At 37.3% G+C, this 21,906-nt stretch overlaps 3 protein-coding genes and 1 pseudogene across 4 annotated transcripts; all 4 read left to right on the top strand.

Moving 5' to 3' along the window:
• The first annotated feature begins 772 nt into the window (after positions 1–772).
• LOC149514433 (L-type lectin-domain containing receptor kinase IX.1 pseudogene) lies at positions 773–1,611 on the top strand (annotated as a pseudogene).
• Positions 1,612–2,174: 563 nt separating this feature from the next.
• On the top strand, positions 2,175–9,897 carry LOC111298375 (L-type lectin-domain containing receptor kinase IX.1-like). The gene is made up of 4 exons (XM_089744974.1): positions 2,175–2,391; positions 2,502–2,833; positions 2,919–3,700; positions 9,383–9,897. Exons 1-4 carry the CDS (start codon positions 2,175–2,177, stop codon positions 9,798–9,800), a joined length of 1,749 nt encoding a protein of 582 aa, XP_089601100.1. The 3' UTR covers positions 9,801–9,897.
• A 665-nt stretch (positions 9,898–10,562) lies between these two features.
• LOC111298670 (protein FLOURY 1-like) lies at positions 10,563–13,814 on the top strand. The gene is made up of 2 exons (XM_089745016.1): positions 10,563–11,835; positions 12,577–13,814. Exons 1-2 carry the CDS (start codon positions 11,012–11,014, stop codon positions 12,761–12,763), a joined length of 1,011 nt encoding a protein of 336 aa, XP_089601142.1. The 5' UTR covers positions 10,563–11,011; the 3' UTR covers positions 12,764–13,814.
• Positions 13,815–14,301: 487 nt separating this feature from the next.
• Positions 14,302–20,040, top strand: LOC111295563 (uncharacterized). 2 transcript variants are annotated; one of them, XM_022889104.2, is made up of 14 exons: positions 14,302–14,623; positions 14,728–14,775; positions 14,882–14,942; positions 15,058–15,090; positions 15,294–15,398; positions 15,544–15,678; positions 16,598–16,674; positions 16,818–17,041; positions 17,467–17,523; positions 17,612–17,780; positions 18,661–18,718; positions 18,798–18,883; positions 18,967–19,023; positions 19,650–20,040. In XM_022889104.2, the coding sequence occupies exons 3-14, from the start codon at positions 14,894–14,896 to the stop codon at positions 19,743–19,745; spliced, it is 1,146 nt and encodes a 381-aa protein (XP_022744839.1). In that variant the 5' UTR covers positions 14,302–14,623; positions 14,728–14,775; positions 14,882–14,893; the 3' UTR covers positions 19,746–20,040. The 2 variants fall into 2 exon arrangements, with proteins under 2 accessions (XP_022744839.1, XP_022744833.1); XM_022889098.2 differs by having other exon boundaries at positions 15,274–15,398.
• The last annotated feature ends 1,866 nt before the right edge of the window (positions 20,041–21,906 follow it).

Genomic DNA, 21,906 nt, shown 5'->3' with positions numbered 1-21,906 from the left:
ACAAGATCATAAGTACCATTCTTTCGCAATGACTCCATCTCTTCTTTCATTGCTTTTAACCAGTGCTCTCTATCCGGAGTAGCCTACATATCTTGAAAGCTTTCTGGCTCCCCTTCACTGGTAACTAAAATAAAATCTGAACTAGGATACCCGGTAGATGGCCTGCGCTCTCTAGTAGATCTCTTGGGTTGAGACTCTACATCACTTGATGTCGAAGGTAGCTCCCCCTGCTCAACACTCTCAGGTAGAGATGATTGCCCCTCCTGCTCAAAACTAATAGCATCTGGCTTATCACCAACTGTGGCTGACTCATTTATATCCCTATGTTCTGTTTCTTGCTCATTTTCACCATCTGTGGCTCTTTTCTGTGGAATCCCTGTCGGTGTTGAAACATCACACTCACCAGTAACTCATTTTTCTCAAAGTCTGCTATGGTTTCTTTTTCATGAAAGACCACATCTCTGCTTCTGACTGTCTTTCTCTTTACTGGATCTCATACCCTGTAGCCAAATTCCTCATCACCATATCCTACAATCACCTTCAGGGCATTGGTTAAGGCAACCAGAAACTTCTCAGAATAGGGAAAACTACGGCAATAAGGTTTTAGCGGTGTCTACAGGGGTTACTTGGCAGAGCAAAACAATGAAATTACAGTCAAAAAAGTAGCTAGCAACTCCAAGCAAGGAAAAAAGGAGTATGTTTCTGAGGTGAAGACAATAAGTCGTTTGAGACACCGTAATATAGTTCAACTTATTGGTTGGAGCCATGAAATTGTGAAAATGCTAATCTCCTAGTTTACGAGTACATGCCTAACGGATGCCTAGACTCTTTTTACCTGTATGGAAGGAGTAATCGTCTCTCATGGCCAATCAGATATAAAATTATTAAAGGATTAGCTTCTGCCTTGCTCTCTCTCCATGAGGAATGGGAACAAGGTGTGATTCACAGAGATGTCAAGCCAAGCAATATAATGCTGGATTCGAACTTCAATGCCAAAGTTGGCGATTTTGGTCTAGCTAAGCTTATAGAACATATGTCCTTGGCTCACAGACAACAGTTTTAGCCGGGACTGTGGGCTATTTTGCTTCTGAGTACGTAATCACAAGCAAAGCTAGCAAGGAATGTGATGTGTTTCACTTTGGGGTTGTGGCCCTAGAGGTCGCTTGTGGGCGCAGAGCTGTGGAAAATAACGAAGAAGAGATCAAATTGGTCTTGTCCAAGTTGATTTGGGAGCTTCGTGCGAGTGGAAAGCTTCTTGAAGCAGTTAATGAAACATTGAATGGAGAATTTGACGAAGACGAAGTGAGATGCTTGATATCTGTTGGATTATGGTGCACTCATCCAGATTATAAGCTAAGGCAATCCATAAGGCAGGCAATTCAAGTACTCAATTTTGAAGTCCCATTGCCCATTCTTCTATCCCAGATGCCAGTGGCCTCGTATTTTCCTCCTGCTTCTTCGAATCAATTCAATTTTACAGGTTCGAGTGAGGCTACGAGCCAAACCTCTACATTTTCAACAACGGCCAACACAAACCAAAACACCATATTTGAATGTTTTCACCCAACTACCTCACCTGAAGAGGTTTCAACTTTGATTCACAACTGTTAACATCATCATGTTTTTTCCATTTAATTATTTCATTGTTGTTGATACTTATCTGTAACACGTTCATTTCTAAATGTATAGATTTCTTTAATTTTATCTGTGACCAATCTGGTTGATTTTGGTATATAAAAATATAATATACAAAAACATGGTATAAAGTCAATCCAATTTTCTTACCAAACAAAAAAACAGTTGATGTAGCATGGTATAAGAAACACAGCCATCTCAGTCATTCTTGCCTCTCTGGCGAGATATTAGTTGTAGGCTGACCATCTAGCCTGCAATGAGAAATTATATGCCCAGATAACATCGCCAAGGAGATTGCTGCCAAATTGGTGATAACTAGTAAAAAATCCGTTTTATCAGTAAGTCAAGGAAGAAAGGGAATTTGACTTTGGAAAATAAATCATCTTAACTATTAGGTGACATCCGCCTTGATTACTTTAAATAAGATGCTAATGGCAAGGCGTCCCCCTCGCAAGTCCCTCATTAACATTTAAACAACACAATAGCTTTGATATAATCATCTCCATTCAGGGACAGTTCTCTTTCTCATTTTTCCAGTCATGGATGTTTGTATCTTGCTTCTAATAGTAATATTTCCTTTGGCAGCTTCACAATCCTTCAACTATACCAGCTTTGACACCGGCGATCTCACGATAAGCTGCCAAGGAGATGCTACTGTAATAGATTCAGTCATCCAACTTACCAAACCTGATGTTTGGAAGAGTGGTCATGCTATATCTGCTGAGCCAATGCATCTTTGGGATAACTCCTCAGGAAGTCTTGCCGACTTTACCACCCATTTCTCCTTTTGCATCAACGCACAAAACAACTAACTCATGCTGATGGGATTGCCTTTTTTATTGCTTCCCTTCAATACCGTACACCAGATGCAGCGGACGGGAGTGGAATTTGTCTTGCAGTTGGGGACCAGAGATTCAACTCAACTGAAAATCCATTTGTTGCTGTGGAGTTTGATACATATCATAATGATTGGGACCCTGAAAATGATCATGTCGGTATCAACATCAACTCTGTAGTATCTACTGCGAATGTTGCATGGTACAGCAGTGTTATGGATGGCAAAATGATGGATGCTTGGATCAATTATAGTTCCAGTTCGAAATTTTTGCATGTTTCCTTCACAGGATTTGAAGGTAATACCACAATCCAACAGAACCTTCAGTATGAACTTGATTTCAGGGACTACTTGTCAGAATGGGTAACTTTTTGGCTTTTCATCTGCGACGAGAATTTACTACGAGTTAAATACAATTCATTCATGGTATTTCAGTTCTAATTTACAGATATTTGGAAATAAAACTAGTTCCAATTCTCACAAAAAAGGTAACATCAATACCGGACTAGTGGTGGGATTTACTGTTGGTTCATGCATATTGCTTGGTGGATTATGCTTGACTTTTATTTTTCTGAAAAAGAGGAACAAAAGAGGTAAAGACGAATTATTTGCTATTCAATCCATGAACAGCGAATTTGAACGGGTTACAGGAGCCAAGAAGAAAACACTTGCTGAATTGGTTCAAGCAACCAATAACTTCGCAGGGGGACAGAAGGTCGGAGAGGGAGGGTTTGGTGCTGTTTACAGGGGATTTTTGAAGGATCTGACCTTTGAGGTTGCAGTTAAAAGGATATCTACAACGTCTCGCCGAGGCATAAAAGAGTACGCTTCTGAAGTGATGGTCACTAACCGATTGAGATATAAGAACTTGGTAGAACTGATTGGTTGGTGCCATGAAAAGAAGGAGCTACTACTTGTCTACGTGTACATGTCAAATGGCAGCTTATATTCACATCTCTTTAGAGGAGAAAGGTTGCTAACATGGACGGAGAGGTATGCAATTGCTCAAGGCTTGTCCTCCTCGTTGCATTACTTGCATTTTGAATGCGAACCATGTGTGTTACATAGGGATATAAGAGCAAGCAATGTTTTGTTGGATTCAAGTTTCAATGCTAAACTTGGAGATTTTGGGCTAGCTCGGATTGTAACCCATGAAAAAGCATCGCAAAACACAAAATTCTGTGGAACCTTCGGGTATATAGCTCCAAAGTATGCTTCAACAGGCAGAGTGTCACGGACTAGGCTTTCTCTCAACAAGCAATAGCCCGTGCGGCATTTGAATGGACGCTCCCACCCAAGTCAGCCCTCAATAGTTCGATATTTGAACAAATAACCATAAGTCACAGTTAGTCCTTAGCATACGCAATAAGGCACAATCATACCGAGATCAATTCCAAGCACACAAGAAAGCACATTCACATCAACAAAAGAAAAGCACTTCAAGGCAACAATCAAGACAATAGAATCGAGGGTGAATTTCATTAAAATTGAGGATATTACATCGGGACTTCCCACCATCGCCAGGGCCAGGGGGGCAGCCCTTGGCAGATGGCCTAGGCCCGTATCACGACCAGTGAGACTGCCTAACAGTACGCTGCCCGCTCACCCCCCTTAAAGAGCCTTAGAGATTTTAGAGCTATGCTACCACTAACCATTACAATGTTTGAAATGGGGACACTTTTCCTAGCACAAGAGATCTACCCGGTCATGGCCCTATACATGGGTGGCTCATGACAACCTAAGCCCCGATCATGACCTTATACAAGGTTGGCTCATGACATCCTCCCCCACCTATTCTATCGACGTCCTCGTCGACTTGCTGGCTTGAAATTCTTCAATCTTCCTTTTGAATCTCCGAAGGTCGTGTTCTTTTTCCCAACTGGTTTCTTCTAGTCTTAATCCCTCCCACTTCACTAAGTATTTTCGAACTAGTCTTCGAGATATCTTGGTTTCCTTGTCAGTTAAGATCTCTTCGACTCGACGCTTTGAGGGTGGCTTCATGGTGATGACAACTCCGGTTGGCTCCCTTCGGCTAGCATTTATAGGATTTATATGAAAAGGTTTCAGGTTACTCACATAAAATACTAGGTGCACCTTCATCCATTTTGGTGGGTCGATTTTGTACGAAGCATTCCCTATCTTGGAAAGGATATTCACTGGACCTTCATATTTGCGCACCAGTCTACGATCTCTCTTTATCAAGAACCTGGTTTGTTCAGGGACTAGTCGAACAAAAACCAAATCACCAACTTGGAATTGTTGTGCCCTGTGACTTTTGTCTGCCCATTTTTTCATTCGCTTCGATGCTTTCTCCAGGTAAGCTTATACAATCTCCGTGTTTTGTTTCCACTCCTTGTCGAGGTTGACGGTTCTCAAATTCTTCCCTCCATATTATTTCAAGAAAGTGTGAGATAGTCTTGGTAATTATCCGGTGACCACCTCAAATAGGCTCTTGTTAGTGGAAGAGCTTTTGTTGGAATGAAAGCAAAGTTGAGCAACGTCCAATAACAAAGGTCAGTTCTTCTGATTGGCTTGAACAAAGTGCCTTAAGTATTCTTCTAGTAATCCATTGAACCATTCCGTTTAACCATCGGTTTGAGGGTGGTAGCTTGAGGAGATGTTGAGTTGAGACCCAATATATTGAAAAGTTCTCTCCAAAAGGACCCTGTGAATCTTAGATCTCTATCGTTGATAATGTTTTGAGGGAGGTCCCAGTATTTAACCACATGTTTAAACAATAGTCGAGCTGTGTCTTTCGCTGTACAATACTTGTGAGTGGGAATGAATGTAACGTACTTAGAGAATCGATCAATCACCACTAAAATAGCTTCAAGATCACCAACCTTGGGTAAGCTCGAAATGAAATCGAGAGAGATGCTTTCTCACGGTCTGGCGGGCACCAGTAGTGGTTCAAGCATGCTTGTAGGTTTTTTCTTTTTAACTTTATCTTTTTGGCAAATAAGGCAAATTTTTGTATAGTCCATCATATCTTGTCGCATGTGAGGCCAATAGTATCCATGTTTCAACAAAGCCAAAGTACGTTGCCAGCTCGAATGCTTGGCCCATAGTGTGTCATGACATTCCCTCATCAGCATCTGTTTCAGACCTCCTACTCTTGGCACAAATAATTGAGGCCCCTTGGTTCACAAGACCACATTTTCTTACCAGAAGTACTTAGACTTTCCCTCTTCCACTAGCTTCAGGATGGCACTGGCCTGCGAGTCCTTCCCTAAATGATCTTCAATCAACTTACGAATATCTATCGTGGCTCTGCTAGTCGTCATTGGGGTAATTTTTCTAAGAAACGCTAACTCTATTCATCTGCTCAATGCATCGGCTACTTGATTAGTCTTTCCAGCTGTGTGCTCAAAACAAAAGTCGAACTCCGCTAAAAATTCTTGCCATCTAGCTTGTTTCGTTGTAAACCTTAGTTGGGTAAAAAAATGACTAACGGTCGTATTGTCTGTCTTCACGACAAAGTGTGAACCTAACAAATAATGTCGCCAAGCCCTCAAGCAGTGAACTACCGCCATGAGCTCTTTTTTCTGGGTCGTATATTTCCTCTCAGCTTCGCTTAGCTTCTTACTTTCAAATGCTATCGAGTGATGTTGTTATAAAAGCACTCCTCCAATAACGAAATCAGATGCATCCATCTGAACTTCGAAAGGCTTTTCAATATCAGAGAGAGCTAAGATAGGATCTTTCATAATAACATTCTTCAATCCCTCAAAGGCCTCTTGGCACTCACTTGTCCAACACTATTTATGCTCCTTCTTCAATAGTTTCGTGAGGGCCATGGTCTTACGAGAGTACCCTTCCATAAACCTTCTACAATAGTTGGCTAGTCCCAAAAATGAACGGAGTTTACTAACATTTTTCAGTGTTGTCTAATCCTTGATGGGCCTAACCTTTTTTATGTCCATTCGAATGTGGCCACGTTCGATAAAGTGACCGAGAAAATGGATTTGGGTCTGAACAAATACAAACTTCTCCCTTTTCACGTATAACTGGTGGTCCTATAACCTTCAAAGCACCTGGCATAAATATTCTTGATGTTCTTCCAGAGTGGAGCTATATACCACTATATCGTCTAAATAGATGACTATAAATTTATCTAGATAGTCATGGAACACCTGATTCATCAATGTACAAAATGTAACAAGAGCATTGGTCAGTCCAAAGGGCATAATAAGAAATTCAAATGCATCATACCGTGTTACACAAGTGGTCTTTGGCTCATCTCTCTCAACGATTCTGACCTGATGGTAGTCAAATCTCAAGTCCAACTTGGAAAAGTACTTGGCCCGGCTTAATTGATCAAATAAATCTGCTATAAGAGGGATGGGATATTTGTTTCTCACGGTGACTTTGTTCAGGGCCCTATAGTCAACACATAATCGTAAACTCCCATCATGTTTCTTCTGAAATAGCACTGGAGTTTTGAAAGGAGCCTTTGATGGTCTAATGAACCCCGCTTGTAGAAGCTCATCTAACTGTTTCCTTAGTTCGGTCAACTCTGGTGGGGCCATGCGGTAAAAGGCCCTAGCAGGGGATTTAACTCTTGGGATGAGCTCAATTTCATGGTCCACTGCTTGTCTAGGAGGTAAAATTTTAGGCAACATCTTTGGCATCACCTCTTCAAATTCTTCTAACATTTTTTTCACATCATCGGGTATCGGTTCCACTCTTGACCCTTTTTTATAGATCGACATGGCCACAAATGAGGGTTCCTCTCTCTTTACCCCCTTCTTAAACTGTAAAGCTGAAATCATTTTCTTCTCATTCTTTGGCAGGATAGTGGCCGGCACCATACATGGGTGTTCCCCTAAGAACAACACGTAACTAGCGACGGGAATAGGGATTACCTGAGCCAACATCATGAAGTCCAATCCGAGAACAACATCAAAGTCATCCATAAGAGAAACTATAAAGTCTACCTTTCTTTCTTATGGCCTCAATTTGGTCGTCACATTCTTGGAGCTTCCACTGATTACAAAGGCTGATGAATTGACTGCCTTCATTCGTCCACAGTCCTTGCTAACCTTTAGACCACATATTTTTGCTTCTTTTGGTGTGATGAAGGTATCGGTTGCACCCGTATCTACCATGACCTTGATGGCCTTCTCATTGATCATTAAGTTCACATACATCAGGCCTCTACCCTGCTCTTTCTTTATTGTGTTCAGTTGTGTGTGAAAGGCATTGATGAACCTTATTGAACCTATTATGGCTGGCTCCTCTTTAACTTCTTCAATGCTCTCTGGCACTTTTGTAGACTATTAAAATGAGGCTTTTAAGGCATTAAGGGCTCCTCTGTGTGGGCATTCGACCACCCAATGTGGCCCTTTACAGAGGAAGCAAGCTAGCGATTGCCTAGGCTTGAAAGTCACTGCGTTGCTTGTCTTGGGTTGAGTGCTATCTCAACCAAAAGACCTCCTATCTGATCCCCCACTGAAAGACCAATCCAACCTAGTCATCTTTCCCTCACTCTCAAAGTTGAAGCTACTGCCAGTTGATAGAGGATTTTTTCGTTTTGAAGAGCCATCATTATAATCGTGGAGACGTTCAGCTGCAGCCATAGCCGTGGCCACGTCTTACACTTTTTGTCTTTGTAGTTCTGTCCTGGCCCATGGCTTGAGGCCCTCAAGAAAATAAAACATCTTGTCCTTTTCAGACATGTCTTGAATATCCAACATCATGGTAGAAAAACTCCTTACAAACTCTCGCACTGTTCCTGTTTGCACCAATTCTCGAAGTCTCTTTCGGACCATATACTCTACATTCTCACGAAAAAACTAGTTTTTCAATTCTTGTTTCAGGTTCGTCCAAGTCTTAATCGGACACTCATCATCGACAAACTTGGAGTGCCACCATAGCTTGACATCTCCTGTGAGGTACATCGATGCCATTGCTACCTTGTCTTCCTCTGAATCAGTGTGTACAGCTCAAAAATACTGCTCCATGTCAAACAGGAAGTTCTCAAGCTCCTTGGCATCCCTTGCCCCCTCATAGCATATAGGCTCCAGCACTTTGGCCCTTTTTCCCTTTTTCGTCGAGCTCGAACCCGATCTGGCCACAGCCATTTGTAAGATGCTCACTTATGCTCTAAGCTCCTCAAACTCCTTTTGGAGAATATTCAAGGCATCTCTAGCCTCCTCGCTCACGTTGTGGAGAGTATCGGACAACTCTCGCTGGGTTATCTCGATCTCCCTCAATCGATCTTTAGTCACCATGTGAGTTTTCACTGCGGCCACCGCGGCTTCAAGTTTTATCAATTCTCTGTTGATAATTGGGTCCACCACTTGTGGCCATCTCCTCCATATTCTAACACTTCTCAACCGTGCTCTGATATCATGTGTCACAAACTAGGCTTTCTCTCAACAAGCAATAGCCCGTGCGGCACTTGAATGGACGCTCCCACCCAAGTCAGCCCTCAATAGTTCGATATCTGAATAAATAACCATAAGCCATAGTTAGTCCCTAGCATACGCAATAAGGCACAATCATACCGAGATCAATTCCAAACACATACAAGAAAGCACATTCACATCGACAAAAGAAAAGCACTTCAAGGCAACAATCGGGATAATAGAATCGAGGGTAAATTTCATTAAAATCGAGGATATTATATCGGGACTTTCCAACATCGCCAGGGCCATAAGGGAAGCCCTTGGCGGATGGCCTAGGCCTGTATCACGATCGGTGAGACAGCCCAACAGTATGCTGCCCGTTCACCCCCCCTAAAGAGCCTTAGAGATTTTAGAACTATGCTACCACTAACCATTACAATGTTTGAAATGGGGACACTTTTCCTAGTACAAGAGATCTACCCGACCATGGTCCTATACATGGGTGGCTCATGATAATCTAAGCCTCAGTCATGGCCCTATACAAGGTTGGCTCATGACACAGAGCTAGTCGAGAAACAAATGTTTATAGTTTTGGCATAGTTGCTTTAGAGATTGCTTGTGGAAGAAAGCCTATCTTGTGCAAGGAGAATGGGGATCAAATAAACATAGTGGAGTGGCTTTGGGAGTTCTATGCGAGAGGAAAGCTCATGGAAGCAGCTGACCCCCGACTACAGGGGAATTTTGGTGAGCAACAAATGGAACGCTTGATGATTCTTGGGTTGTGCTGCGCTCAACCAGATTACAATTTTCGGCCTTCAATGAAACAAGTGATTAGTATGCTTAATTTTGATGTTGCACCGCCCCTTATCCCATTAGAAATGCTTGTTTCAGATGATTTTTCTGCTTCATTTAAGAACCTTATACTTTCATTTATGTCATCCTATGCTACCGGTCCTTTGAGGAGAATCTGGACTCAGTAATTCAAGTAGCAATCCCCAACCAGCACCCCTCAGCAGAATCATCAACGTGCGTCGCTTCTTCTTCAACTTCTTCCCTTCTGAGTGGCTCTGGGACATGCCATCAGTCGGTTCTCAGTTTATATACTACATGTTTTATTTCTGTATTGGCATGTTTCTCCCTTGCAGTCAAGTTATGCTTGAAGTTTCTCTTCTCATGTCAGGTTTGGTTAAAACAAATGTACAAATACAGTCAATGCTTGTAATATACACCAACTAATGTAATTATGGATAAATTGTGTGAACACTAAGTTATGAAATATTTAATTTATCCTCTAGAATCTATAGTATAGGTTCGGATCTAGCGTGAAAAGAATTCCATTTTATTGCCTTTTCATGGCACTGAATTTCTTGCTCTTGAATCTGCACTAATTGCTATTAAGATTTTTAAACAAAAATGATAAAATGAGCAAAAACCGAGAAGGTCTTGCGCAAGCATTAAAGCATTTTTACACTACCCATTATCGTAGGTAAAATAGACTTTTTAGTATCTACCAAATAAGAATTAATATTTTTTATTTTTTTACAAAAATATAAAATAATAGCCCTAAAAAAAAAATAGTGGTAATCCAAGTACAACTGGATAAGTAGCATATTTATTACTCTTGATTCTCAGTCAACATCAAAATTTGGCGACTCCCGTCTTGAGAATAAAAGTGAAATATCCTACTCAAAAGCCCCCTCGTTTTCTTTGCTTCTTTTCTTCTCCTTTCGCAATGAAACAACACACTATCACAGATACAAAAAGCAACTGCCACCACTCTCTCTCTCTCTCTCTCTCTTTCTCTCTCTACCAGCAATCCCCGTCTGATCTTTTTCTCTAACAAATAACATCGCCTGATGGGTCTTCTCTCTTGTTAAAGGTCAGTCTCGGTAGAAACCAAAATTCAACACTCTGTTTTTCTTTTCTTTTTTTTTTTTTTCGTGAGTTCTAAACGAGGGAGAGAAAATCTGGCCCAAAAATTGAAAACTTGGGTGAAATCTGAATGCCTGTTTCTTGCTTATGTTACAAGTTTTTGAGCTTTCCAAGATTTTGTCGGAAGGATATAGATAAGAGTGGCTCAAAGTTGTTGGAGGACCCACATGCAGATTCTGGGTCGGTTTATTTTGTTGGTGATTGTGTGCTCTATTCTTAAGTTGCACAAGAGCGTTTTACAGGTTTCCTTGGGGCTTTCATGATCGACTGTGCTTCATGCTTGAAGTTTTTCACTCCAGGAAATGAATTTTTTGGATGTAGGTTTTTGGTGTTTGGTCGTTTCTCGCATGTTTTTAATGTTTTGGGGCTGTTTTTGATGTTTGGTTTGGGGTTAAAGTTTTTGCAATTTGGTTTGACTAATAAATGTGTAATGCAATTTTTATATGATTTGAGAGGTGGGATTTGTTCAAAACATGTCCTCCATGAAGCTTATGATCCAAAGATTAGGCATTGTCGGTTTGGTCCATTGAAACTTTTAGACAAGTGCAAACAACTCTTAGAGGGACATATTTATGGTAAAGCAAAATCTGTTATAGTCGAGGATAGTGATGAAAAAGAAAAAGAATGTTGTCCTGAAGATGAAGAATCTGATCTGTTGGCATTGAGGAAATTGGTTAAAATTGAAAGGAGAAGAACAAAAGCTGCTTATCAAGAGCTTGAGAAGGAAAGAATAGCAGCTGCATCGGCCGCTGATGAGGCAATGGCCATGATTTTGCGCCTTCAAAGCAAGAAGAGTTTAGCGGAAATTGATGCTAATCAGTTCAAGCGAATGGCAGAGCAGATGCAGGAATATGATCAACAATTTATCGAATCATTGCAATGGATTGTAATGAAACATGAGTCAGAGAGGAGTTTATTGGAAAATCAATTGCAGTTGTGCAAGCAGAAGTTGAAGCTTTATATGAAAGATGATGAATTAGACCAATTTGAAGTTGATGCAGGCTTCAGCATTTTGCATGCTACTAAGAAAGATGTTACGAATGAGGAGTTAGTTAGCTCCCATGAAATTGAAACTTTGGCACTGTAAGTTGTTTATTTTATTGCTCATTAGGGTGAGAGTTAGATGCTCATTTTTTCAAGTTTGGAAATAGATTAAAGTAGTAAAGACTACAGTTCAGCTATTATCTGCTCTTTCATTTCTTTCTTCTCCAAAATTTTATTTTCTTTGCCGATTTGTTCTCATACAACTGTAGCTTCAGCTACATTAATGTAGCTCTGTAGATGCATTCTATCTAGGGAGCATTTAACAAGGATTTATGATAGATAATAGAAAAGGTGTTACAAGTGTTGGGATTTGAATCTAAACATAACCAAATGCCAACTGCATGAACCAAACTGATTTAAGGTCGGTTTGGTGATATTGCTTTTTTTCTTAGTTGTCGCTTTTTGAGCATTTTAAGTAATTTAGTACACACTCCTGGCCACGTGCACATTGCCTAATGGTAGCTTCTAATTTTTCATTCCATCTTTAGAGTTGTGATTTAATCTTGTAAAGAAATTGAAAGAGTAATGTTTTACACAAATTTGTGCTTGTTAATTATGGATTCATATTTTTTAATCCAAGAAGAAAACAATCTAATTAATAAAGTACTAATATTAGATTACAGCATTAAGAATTTAAGATTGTTTTCACTTGGTTTTGTAATCCTTCTCTCATTTTCATTTCTTGTTCGTGTGCCAAAATGAGCTTCAAGCTCGAGTACACCAATCTTATGAACACAAGCCCCTTGATTCTAACACCAATTCCCCACATTTCCTCCACAGCACGTTCGTTCATCCAATGATCCCCGAACATTGGTCTGCAGATCATTGGCACTCCATTTGCAACGCTTTCTACCACAGAGTTTGCTCCACAGTGTCACAAAAACGACTGTTGAAGCACGTTCCAAGACCTGTGTTTGCGGTGCCAACGAAACAATTTCCCCACCATTCTTACATGCTTGTTCTTTGAAGAAATCCATTAGGTAAGTGGTGTTTATGATCGTCATTTAGAGACCAAAGAAATGGAATGTGACTCTCTACAAGTGCCTCCGCTAATGCTATTAACTCATAGCCTTGCGGGGTTGCCACAACTCCAGAGCTAATATACACGACAGACTTCGATTTTTGCCTGTCTAACCATGATAAACACCCTGTCGCATCTGAATCTGATGGAAGTAATGGAGGTGGGGGTAGTTCTTGTGTTAGGAAACCAACATTTAGCCAATTTGGGAACATGGACTTTGAGAACATCTAGGAGTCGGGTGGGAAAAAGCTCTTAGCAAAAATTCAAGACAATGAGTAGCTCTAGGCAAAACAAACCCAATTTTACACATGTAAGAAAAGAATGTTTATTTTGAACCTCTGGGGTAATATTTCAGCAGACAAATCTGTAACGTAAATTCCAGATAACCCTGGAATAGCTTCCAAAGTTTGGTCTTGGAATTTTGCACCATTTTCGTCACCTCCAACATGACTGAAAAGCCTTCGGACGAGATCAGTATAAATATGGGATGAGAGATTGTATGGGACCGAACCACAGAGGGATCCAAGAATACATCCGTGACACAGCACCTAACATTCCTACCGGTTCCCGAAACTGCAACATCAAAGCCCTGTGTACAGTTTCCATGAATTATCTTGAGGAAGAGTTCCAATCTCTCCACTGGGTTTCCACTTAAAACATGATTCTGCGGTACACCATCCTCCTCATTATATGCTCTGACACTATTAGGAACATCAAGCTTAAAAGCCGAAAACATGGAATAACTAAATTTTGCTGTGGTTAGAATGAAAACTGCACATTCGGAGCTGCACAAGCCAACTTGCATGTCAGGCTTAGGATGGTTAGATCGTGACTGGCAAGACGTTCACATGTTGCGCTTTTAAGCCTTGGGTCCTTGGCATCTAGGAATTCGGTCACAACTTTCTATAGATGGAGTTTGTTAACTTTATTTATTTATAACCAAGAATTTGCCAAATTGGTGATTGAATTGCACAGATAATCAAACTCTTTGGTTTTTTTTTTTTTTTTTAATGCAAAAAGCTTATTTCTTTTAATTTTATACTTTGTGTTTTTTCACTTTTTGGGTTCAATTTGGTTAGCTTTCAATGTCAAATTACAGTGCATTCAAGTCAGAGCGTTTATAAATGCATTTAAGAAGAATTAATTTGATTCGTCAAAAAAAAAAAAGAGAAGAATTAATTTGATATCTTATTTTTTAAGTCAATTCCAACACTAATAAACTAATCACAGTTTGTTTTTGTTTTTAAAAGTTAAAATAAAAAAGAACTCTTGAAATAAATTTTTATATTTTTATTATATTTAAATAAATCTTTTATTTTTAATTTGGACTAAATAATTTTTAACATAAATTAATTTTAAAAATTTATTTATATACAAATTAAAAGATAAAAATTTATTTGAGTATAATAAAAAAAATTTTTCTAAAAATGAAATAATTGAGTACTTTTTTAATATTTTAGTCTTCTAATCGAAGATATGCTAATAATTCTGGTAGTGTTTGGGCATGTTTTTAGCCCAATTTAACATAGGCCATTAACCCAAGATCAACATCAGCTAAGGCCGTGGCGGCGTCGTTTGAAACCACGCTTCACCGGGTTCAAGCAATTCCCCATCTCTGTCGAAAGAAATCAATCACATAGAAAACCAGTGAAATGGAGAAGCTGAAGAAGAAAACGCCATCGTTTTCGTTTTGGATTTGGGTGATAGCATCGATCATCTTCAGACTGATTCTGATTTACTTCCCCAAAAACCTGAACCTATCTTCTCGTCCCGAAGTCTCCACTCCTCTCACCAGCTTCCGTCGCCGTACTCTCCCTTTCCCTCCCTATTTTAAAATCAATTCCGCTCTTCCTTAATTTATATTTTGACTTAAATTTTCTTTTCTTTTTATTTTTATTTTTTGGGTGCAGTGGCTGAAGGTTACTGGTTAAAGCAGTCATCTATGTCTCCTTACGCAGGTTTTGCACTTTTTTCTTTGCCCAACATTTTCGAAAATTTTTTATTTTTCATATAAATTCGATAAAAATAAGAAATGTATTTGATTTCTGGTTTTATGTTTTTCAGGATCTATGTACCATGGTTCCCCTTTGTTATTGTCGCTTCTTGGACCGCTTACAGTTAAGAGGTACCACTTCAGCTTATTATTTTTGTCTTTAACCTGTAATATTTTTTTTTTCTTTTTAATTTACACTCCTTAATGATTTAATAGTTTTGATTTTTTTTTTTTTTGGGTGGTGCAGAATTGAAGGACAGCCTGATCATCTTTTGTACAGGTAGGATCTTTTGTTCTATTTACATTAATACGTTTTAGTGGCAATTTTAATGTGTTACTATTCATTGCAAAATGTTGATCAGTTCTTTTGTGGACCTTTTCTTTAGAGTATGGCCGATTTTTTCTTTAAAAAATATGTATTTTTCTGCTCATGTAGTTAATATCTACACATTTTTGGATACAGTTTGGTTTCTGTGATTGCAGATGTTTTTAGTGCAATGCTTATTCGTGCTACTGGACAGAATCTTCGGCTTGCTTACCTTTTTAGTTTGGAATCTTTAGACCTTGTTAAACAAATAGAAGTTTCAGGTAAATTCTTTAGTGTTGCCTTCTTATTAGGGGGGAAGATAACATACATCGGCATGCATTCTTCATGTAATTTTAGTCAAATGCATGCCTTATTCCTCTTCTTTCTTATCCAAAGCTGATGAACTTAGTTACTGATCGTAACCAGAGATCCTTTCTTCTGGAGATATTGCCGCTCTTATCTACTTATGGAATCCTTTCACAATAGTTGCATGTGTGGGCTTGTCAACATCGCCAGTTGAAAATATGGCTGTCATTTTGTGCCTTTATGGAGCATGTTCACGTAAGAGATTTTTAAAAGCTGTAATACCTCCTTCTGATTGTTGATTAGTAGGTTTCTGTGTGTATGTTTGGCTATGTGCATGTGTGTTGTCTTTGAGCACTATTCTATTTGTCTTTATTTCTTCTTCCAATTCTTGGTTGAGATTTGTCAATTTCTTATTGAGAAATGCATTCATCTCAATAACTGTGAATGCATATAAACCAATGAATTGGGGATCATGCTTCTGGTGCATGAAACCTTTTATCTCTGATACTGCTATAACTTATGTTCAATTTTCTCATTTGATATCCTTATGCTTCTTTTAATCATGGGGCTTTAATTTAGACTTTAAGGACATGGATATCGAGTATCTACATAGATTTGGAGTGTCAGATACGGTTATCCTCAAAATTTTAGCATCTGGATACATTCTCACGCATCATACAAATCTAGTTTTTTTATGATAACCTGACTTTCAGAATTAGAGTTTCAAATACTTATAGTTTTTGGGATAACTATCCGAGTTAATTAGGGTTCCTAAGGTTTCCACCAAGGTTCCTAAAAATGCCCAAAAGTGGAGGGTTGAGAGATATCTCATCTGTAATATGTTACTTGAGAGTTGAGAGGCAGAGAACGTTATATTTTTCTCTTTATATCTCAAACCTGGGGAACATTTTGTTTGTTTTTGGATATATTTATAGTCTGTAGCTACTTATTGAAAAAGTGTTCATATGTGCTGCTCTACGTTTTACTGTAATAAACGGAAATTTTATATATTGGTTGTTATATATTGTTGCTTTTGGATCATCATTTGATGAAAATTTTCTGTGGAGTTTTCAGCTGGGATTAGCAGCAATCAGCATATATATGGATTGTGTGTATTTGGTACCCTTGCATAATAGCATTTGCCATTGAATAATGATCTTTCTGTGGACTGCAGGACTAATTCCCTTGGCCGCTTTTGGATGGGTCATTGCAACTCATTTGTCTCTTTATCCTGCTATTCTGATCATTCCGGTACGCCTTTCATTTGCTTTATCTATCTGTATACAGAGAAAGTGCTTATAACATGCTCTAGATATCTTTCAAATTTCCTTGTTCAGTTTTCTCAATATAAGTCAATCTCCAAGAAGTATAACCATTGTTCAGTTTTCTCACAGGTGATCTTTTTATTAGGATGCGGTCCAGATGCTCCTCCTAGGAAATTGTTTCTGCAAAGGCACCAACAAGAAGAAGTGTTGAACCAGTCAAAGCTCCCTCTTGGCTTCTCATGGAGACCAATCATTCATTTTGCATTTTGGGCTCTTCTGTGGTCAGTCTATGTGTTGGTTCTTTGTGGCATTTCTTTGAAACAGTTTGGTGGTATATGGGAAATGTTTAAAAGGTACTATCATTTTGCTGTTTTTGCTTCTTTCTTTTTATCTGTATTGTGCTAGGGTTTAAATTGCAGGAAGAACCCAAGAATTATTTTGCTTGTGTTATATTTTTTTTCTTTCATCAATATTGTAAATCTCTCAGGAATAGTTGACTCTTCATTTGCTAGGCCTAGTACTGGTAATTTACTTTATATGAAGTAGTGGGCAGCAGCTTATTATGAATGCTGGCAACAATCTTTCAATGTGAAACCAAATTAAGAAGTTTGTTGAGGTTGATGAATTTATCCTCAATGATTTTCCAGAATTTAACTGCAGAATAATTAAGTCATCTAGCGTTTTATTGCTTTTGACTTATGAGTTAGTCCGTACTTTGTCTTATAAGATCGTTGTATAAAAGATTTTGACTGTTCATTCTGTTTGGCTGGTTTTGCAGCACATATGGATTCATCCTCACTGTGGAAGATTTGTCTCCAAATATAGGCGTTTTATGGTGAGTTCAAAATTAACCTTATTGCATGCGTGATGCAGCTTAAGTTGATCATTACCTACTGTCTGATGTCCCTGATATTTTGTTACAGGTACTTCTTTGCAGAAGTTTTTGACTTTTTCAGGAACTTCTTTTTGATAGTTTTCCATGTGAATATTATATTTATGATATTGCCATTAGCCATACGGCTTTGCCACCGGCCCTGCTTCCTGGCTTTTGTATACATTGCCATATTTTCCATGCTAAAGTCCTACCCATCAGTAAGTTTTCACTATTCCTTTTTGGCTGTTCTATTTTTACCTTTTTTTTATAACTGATTTCTGAAAATTTGACATGCAACATCAGTAACTTGTGATTTTAGGTAAGTCTTATCTATATATGTGACATGAGCTAGATAATCACGTACATGCAGTCCGGCATAATCTAGTTGGTGCAATCAATTAGGTCCTTGAATTAGGTTAGATGATGAAGGGCTTTTTTCTTTATTGCTAGATGCTTGTAATACACCTGGTTTAATGATGATGTTTACTATATTAGATAACATCTTTGGATAAAATCCACATGAAGTGGGTGAATATGTAACTTGTGCCAAGCTGATTGTGAATGTTGGATTATGAGAACATTGACTGCCTGTGCCACCCTTCTTGAGCACTAAGATTCTCTAAATATCCAAAAGTGTTCCTTAATGTTGCATAATGAATAATTTATCTGGTTGCCCACCTGGGTTCTCTATACATAGGAGTCCATTGTGTATTCCTGCCTCATCATCCTTTTCTGTTTTCTTGTCTTATTGCATGCTTACCTTAATGTGATACGGTAAGTTTATTGTCATTATCCTCTGGTTCTTCAATGAACATAAGTTGACTTAAGGACAAGCTCTAAATATTGCTCGTCTTGGTTCACATTGCATCTCATGTGCATGTAACTAACTGTGGCTAGATTGTGGCACTTACACTATCATTTTTTTAACTAACTGTGGCTAGATTGTGGCACTTACACTATCATTTTTTTTCTGGACCCTTTTTTCTATACATGAGAAATTGTTAGTCTATCTAGCTGTTGCAGAGATTTGTGGACTTATTTAATATTACAAATCTGATTGGTCATTCCCCTAACCTTTTGTGCTTTAATATTGATTAGGTTGGAGATTCAGCCCTGTATTTGGGTTTGTTGGGTTGGTTTGTTAACGAATTAGCAGGCAAGTTAATAGGATCTCTTTTGATATTGAATGGAATTTATCATGGTTTCATATTTTAAGCCTTATGTCTGCCATGCAGATATGCAATTCTCTTTCTTCCTCTTTTGTGGATATTTTGGGGTTTCTCTTCTCAGCCCTGTCATGCACAACCTATGGATATGGAGGGTACGCCTCTTCCTTTTTAATGGCCAAATGAATAGAAAGTATATAATTCCTTAATACTGTGATTGACTGGCTGAAATTTTCAGGGCACTGGCAACGCAAACTTCTACTTTGCAACGGCTATGGTTTATGCTTGCTTGCAGGTGAGTTATTTCTATTTTCTGATTCATTGTTTTTTATCTATAACTTGAAATCAGGTAGTCCAAAATGAAATTTCAATTGAAGCAAATTAGCTTCTTGCTATTTATGGATGATATTGTGAATGTCATTCACAGTAGCATAGAGTAATGATAGAAAATAATTCTGATCATATCTTTTTCTAATTCCTGCTGAATTTTTTATAGTTCTACCGTTTTTTAATGGATTGTATGATCATTTTTATTTCCAACGTTCAACTAAAATGTCTTATATAGACATGATCAACTTTGTTCGTGTTTGAAATCATCTTCACCTTGACATGGTTTTATGGTTTATATTTAGTTTAATTTCAATTGTATATGATTAATGCTTATGGCTTAATTTTCAACCAAAGCAGTCAACGTTGGCAAAACGGCATCAGTTGATGTATTTCCTTATAAATTGACATTTGCTTTATCTAATTAGTGATTTGTGCTTGAAGTTATGGATTTTAGTAGCTTTCATCTATTTAACAAAATATTCACGTTTCAACTTACCATTTTGAAGTTATCAATGCTTGCTTAGTGAAAAGAAATTTAAACCTAATCTGATAATTGATTTTTCTTTCCCTTACTCTGCCCTTCTTTTTCAGATTATCCTAGTCGTTGAGGGTGTAAGTGCCATGTTAAACCATGACAGAAAATTGAGAAACCTAACCACTGGCAAGCCCCGAGATGCCAAATCTTGAGTTCTTCTGACCATGCCATACATATTTCTGGTTCTTTAGCTTATCTCTTGCCACTATGAAGATCCGTCGCAGCAGACTGGTGCAATATCTTAGCCGTCAGCATTGTTGTATCAGAATCATGCTTACCTCCAGTTGTAATGCTTTTTTCTTAACAATTTAGTGGTTAACATGTACCTTGAACCACCTGATCTGTTGTTTTGATTGCCCCGATCACTTATACGGTTTATCAAGCTGTATGTGAACTTGAAAAAAATTTTTATTAAAAACCAACATACAAGTGATTTCATTTTCTTAAGAGACACTTTTGAAGTTTTTGTAGCTGCATTTTGATTTATAATGTTCAAGGTATTTTGAGATAAGGAAGATAAATAATAACGTTTAATTGTGGTCTCCTTCAACCTATCTCCATGCTTTTTTTTTCTTTTTCTTGTTAGGACATTAATTTTTGCTGTAGTATTACAGGTATTTAATTAATCTTTTGAGGGTTTGGTACTTGGTTTATTCGTTTATTATCTAAAATCTGCCATAACGACCCATGCATGCATGAACTGTCCAAACGTAAAATTCCTTTGCCCATTAACAATAAGCCTCCAAGACACGTGATCTCAATTAATATTAACAGTCTATAACAGTGCTTGGCTAATAAATAAAAAACACGTGTCGATTGTAATTGTGAAGGTAAGAATTAGTCATCAGGAGGAAATTGTTTGAAAAAACGACAGTTTAGAGCAGTGTACGTATACAAGAGGTGACAAGTGACACATCGTGCAAAAGAAAATAATGTCCAAAGATCAAGACAAAAAATAAAAAGTAAGAAAGAAAAAGAAAAAGAAAACGTGCCCCTAAATAATTCTGCATTTTTAAAAGGTTGTTCATGTAAGAGTGACAATAACAACAGCAATCATTAATGGAAACTTTACTTGAACAGTAGCCAAGTTTAATTTGTCTTTTTGAAAATGATGGATTCACACATAAAAAGTTTCCTATTTTCAAATAGTACTAATGTCGTATTCATTAAAGCGTCGCTTAGGATCGTGGTGGGAATTTTCCCACTAACCTTGAAATTTATATTTTATGATTGATTTTAAAGTGAGAGTGAAAATGAATGGTTATAAATGAATTTTATTATGCTTGAAATTTGTTTGTTTAATTAATAGATTTTAAAATATTATTTGTAATCATTTATTAAATTAATAAATAAATAAATTTTAAATTTATTAATAAATTGATCCTCAAATGTTATATTCTATTATATTTTTGAATGTAAATAAATTAAATACAAATAAAATTTATTATATTTATAATTTATTTAATTAATTAATAAATTTTAAAATATTATTCGTATCATATATTAAAATTAAGAAATAAATTAAAATTCAATTTATTTACAAACAATTCATCGAACTTTATATTTGATTACATTTCAGCCTAAAACCTAAGTAATTGACATCCCACATGTTACCACATAATATTTCTTGACCTTTCTAACGTGATGCGTCCTTCCACCAAGACACTTTTCTTAATTGTGGTCTCTTTCGACCTTCAACCTTCAACCTATCTCCATGCTTTTTCTTTTCAAACAAACAATCGTTGCTCCAACGACCAAAAAGATATTGGGAAAATAATAGAGGTTGCATTAGTTTGATTGGTAATCAATGACAATGCGTGTGGTGCACTCCTATCATATTCGGTAAAGATTGAATGCGATAGGGGTCTTCAAATTTTGATTTTAATTAAATTAATCAATGAATTGGTTGATTAATGAATTAATTTTGATTGATTATTATAAATAATTTTTTATTAATTCAATTTAAAAATCGAATTAATTGAAATTTTAATCAAAATATAGCAATACCTATATATAAAATTAAAAATATATGAAATTAACTATTTCACTTCAAGTTATTAGAATTTTTAACTTAATATTTTGGTATTTAAAAATTTTTATCGGATGATTTTATTTAATTTGTTTTACATATGATAAATTAAGAATTTAAAATATAATTTAATTTAATATATTTTATTATTTGGTTAACCAAAAAAATTAACCAAACTTACATAATTAATTTGGGTTGATTAATTTTAAAATTAAAAAATTTTGTTCGATTAACGAAAATAAAATAACATAATTCATTTAATTTGATTTTAAGTAATTCGATTT

Source organism: Durio zibethinus, chromosome 16, assembly GCF_047325235.1.
Source record: "Durio zibethinus cultivar Kanyao isolate XHJ-2024 chromosome 16, ASM4732523v1, whole genome shotgun sequence".
Taxonomy (NCBI): domain Eukaryota; kingdom Viridiplantae; phylum Streptophyta; class Magnoliopsida; order Malvales; family Malvaceae; genus Durio; species Durio zibethinus.
This window is presented reverse-complemented; position numbering and strand designations above follow the sequence as displayed.

Coding starts and splice junctions, on each gene's coding strand:
- LOC111298375 (XM_089744974.1), top strand. CDS start 2,175: ATGGATGTTTGTATCTTGCTTCTAATAGTAATATTTCCTTTGGCAGCT. Junction 2,392..2,501: donor TTGGGATAACTCCTCAGGAA/GTCTTGCCGACT, acceptor ACCGTACACCAG/ATGCAGCGGACGGGAGTGGA. Junction 3,701..9,382: donor TATGCTTCAACAGGCAGAGT/GTCACGGACTAG, acceptor CTCATGACACAG/AGCTAGTCGAGAAACAAATG.
- LOC111298670 (XM_089745016.1), top strand. CDS start 11,012: ATGATCGACTGTGCTTCATGCTTGAAGTTTTTCACTCCAGGAAATGAA. Junction 11,836..12,576: donor GAAATTGAAACTTTGGCACT/GTAAGTTGTTTA, acceptor TTTCCTCCACAG/CACGTTCGTTCATCCAATGA.
- LOC111295563 (XM_022889098.2), top strand. CDS start 14,470: ATGGAGAAGCTGAAGAAGAAAACGCCATCGTTTTCGTTTTGGATTTGG. Junction 15,091..15,273: donor CCTGATCATCTTTTGTACAG/GTAGGATCTTTT, acceptor TTTTGGATACAG/TTTGGTTTCTGTGATTGCAG. Junction 15,679..16,597: donor CCTTTATGGAGCATGTTCAC/GTAAGAGATTTT, acceptor TGTGGACTGCAG/GACTAATTCCCTTGGCCGCT.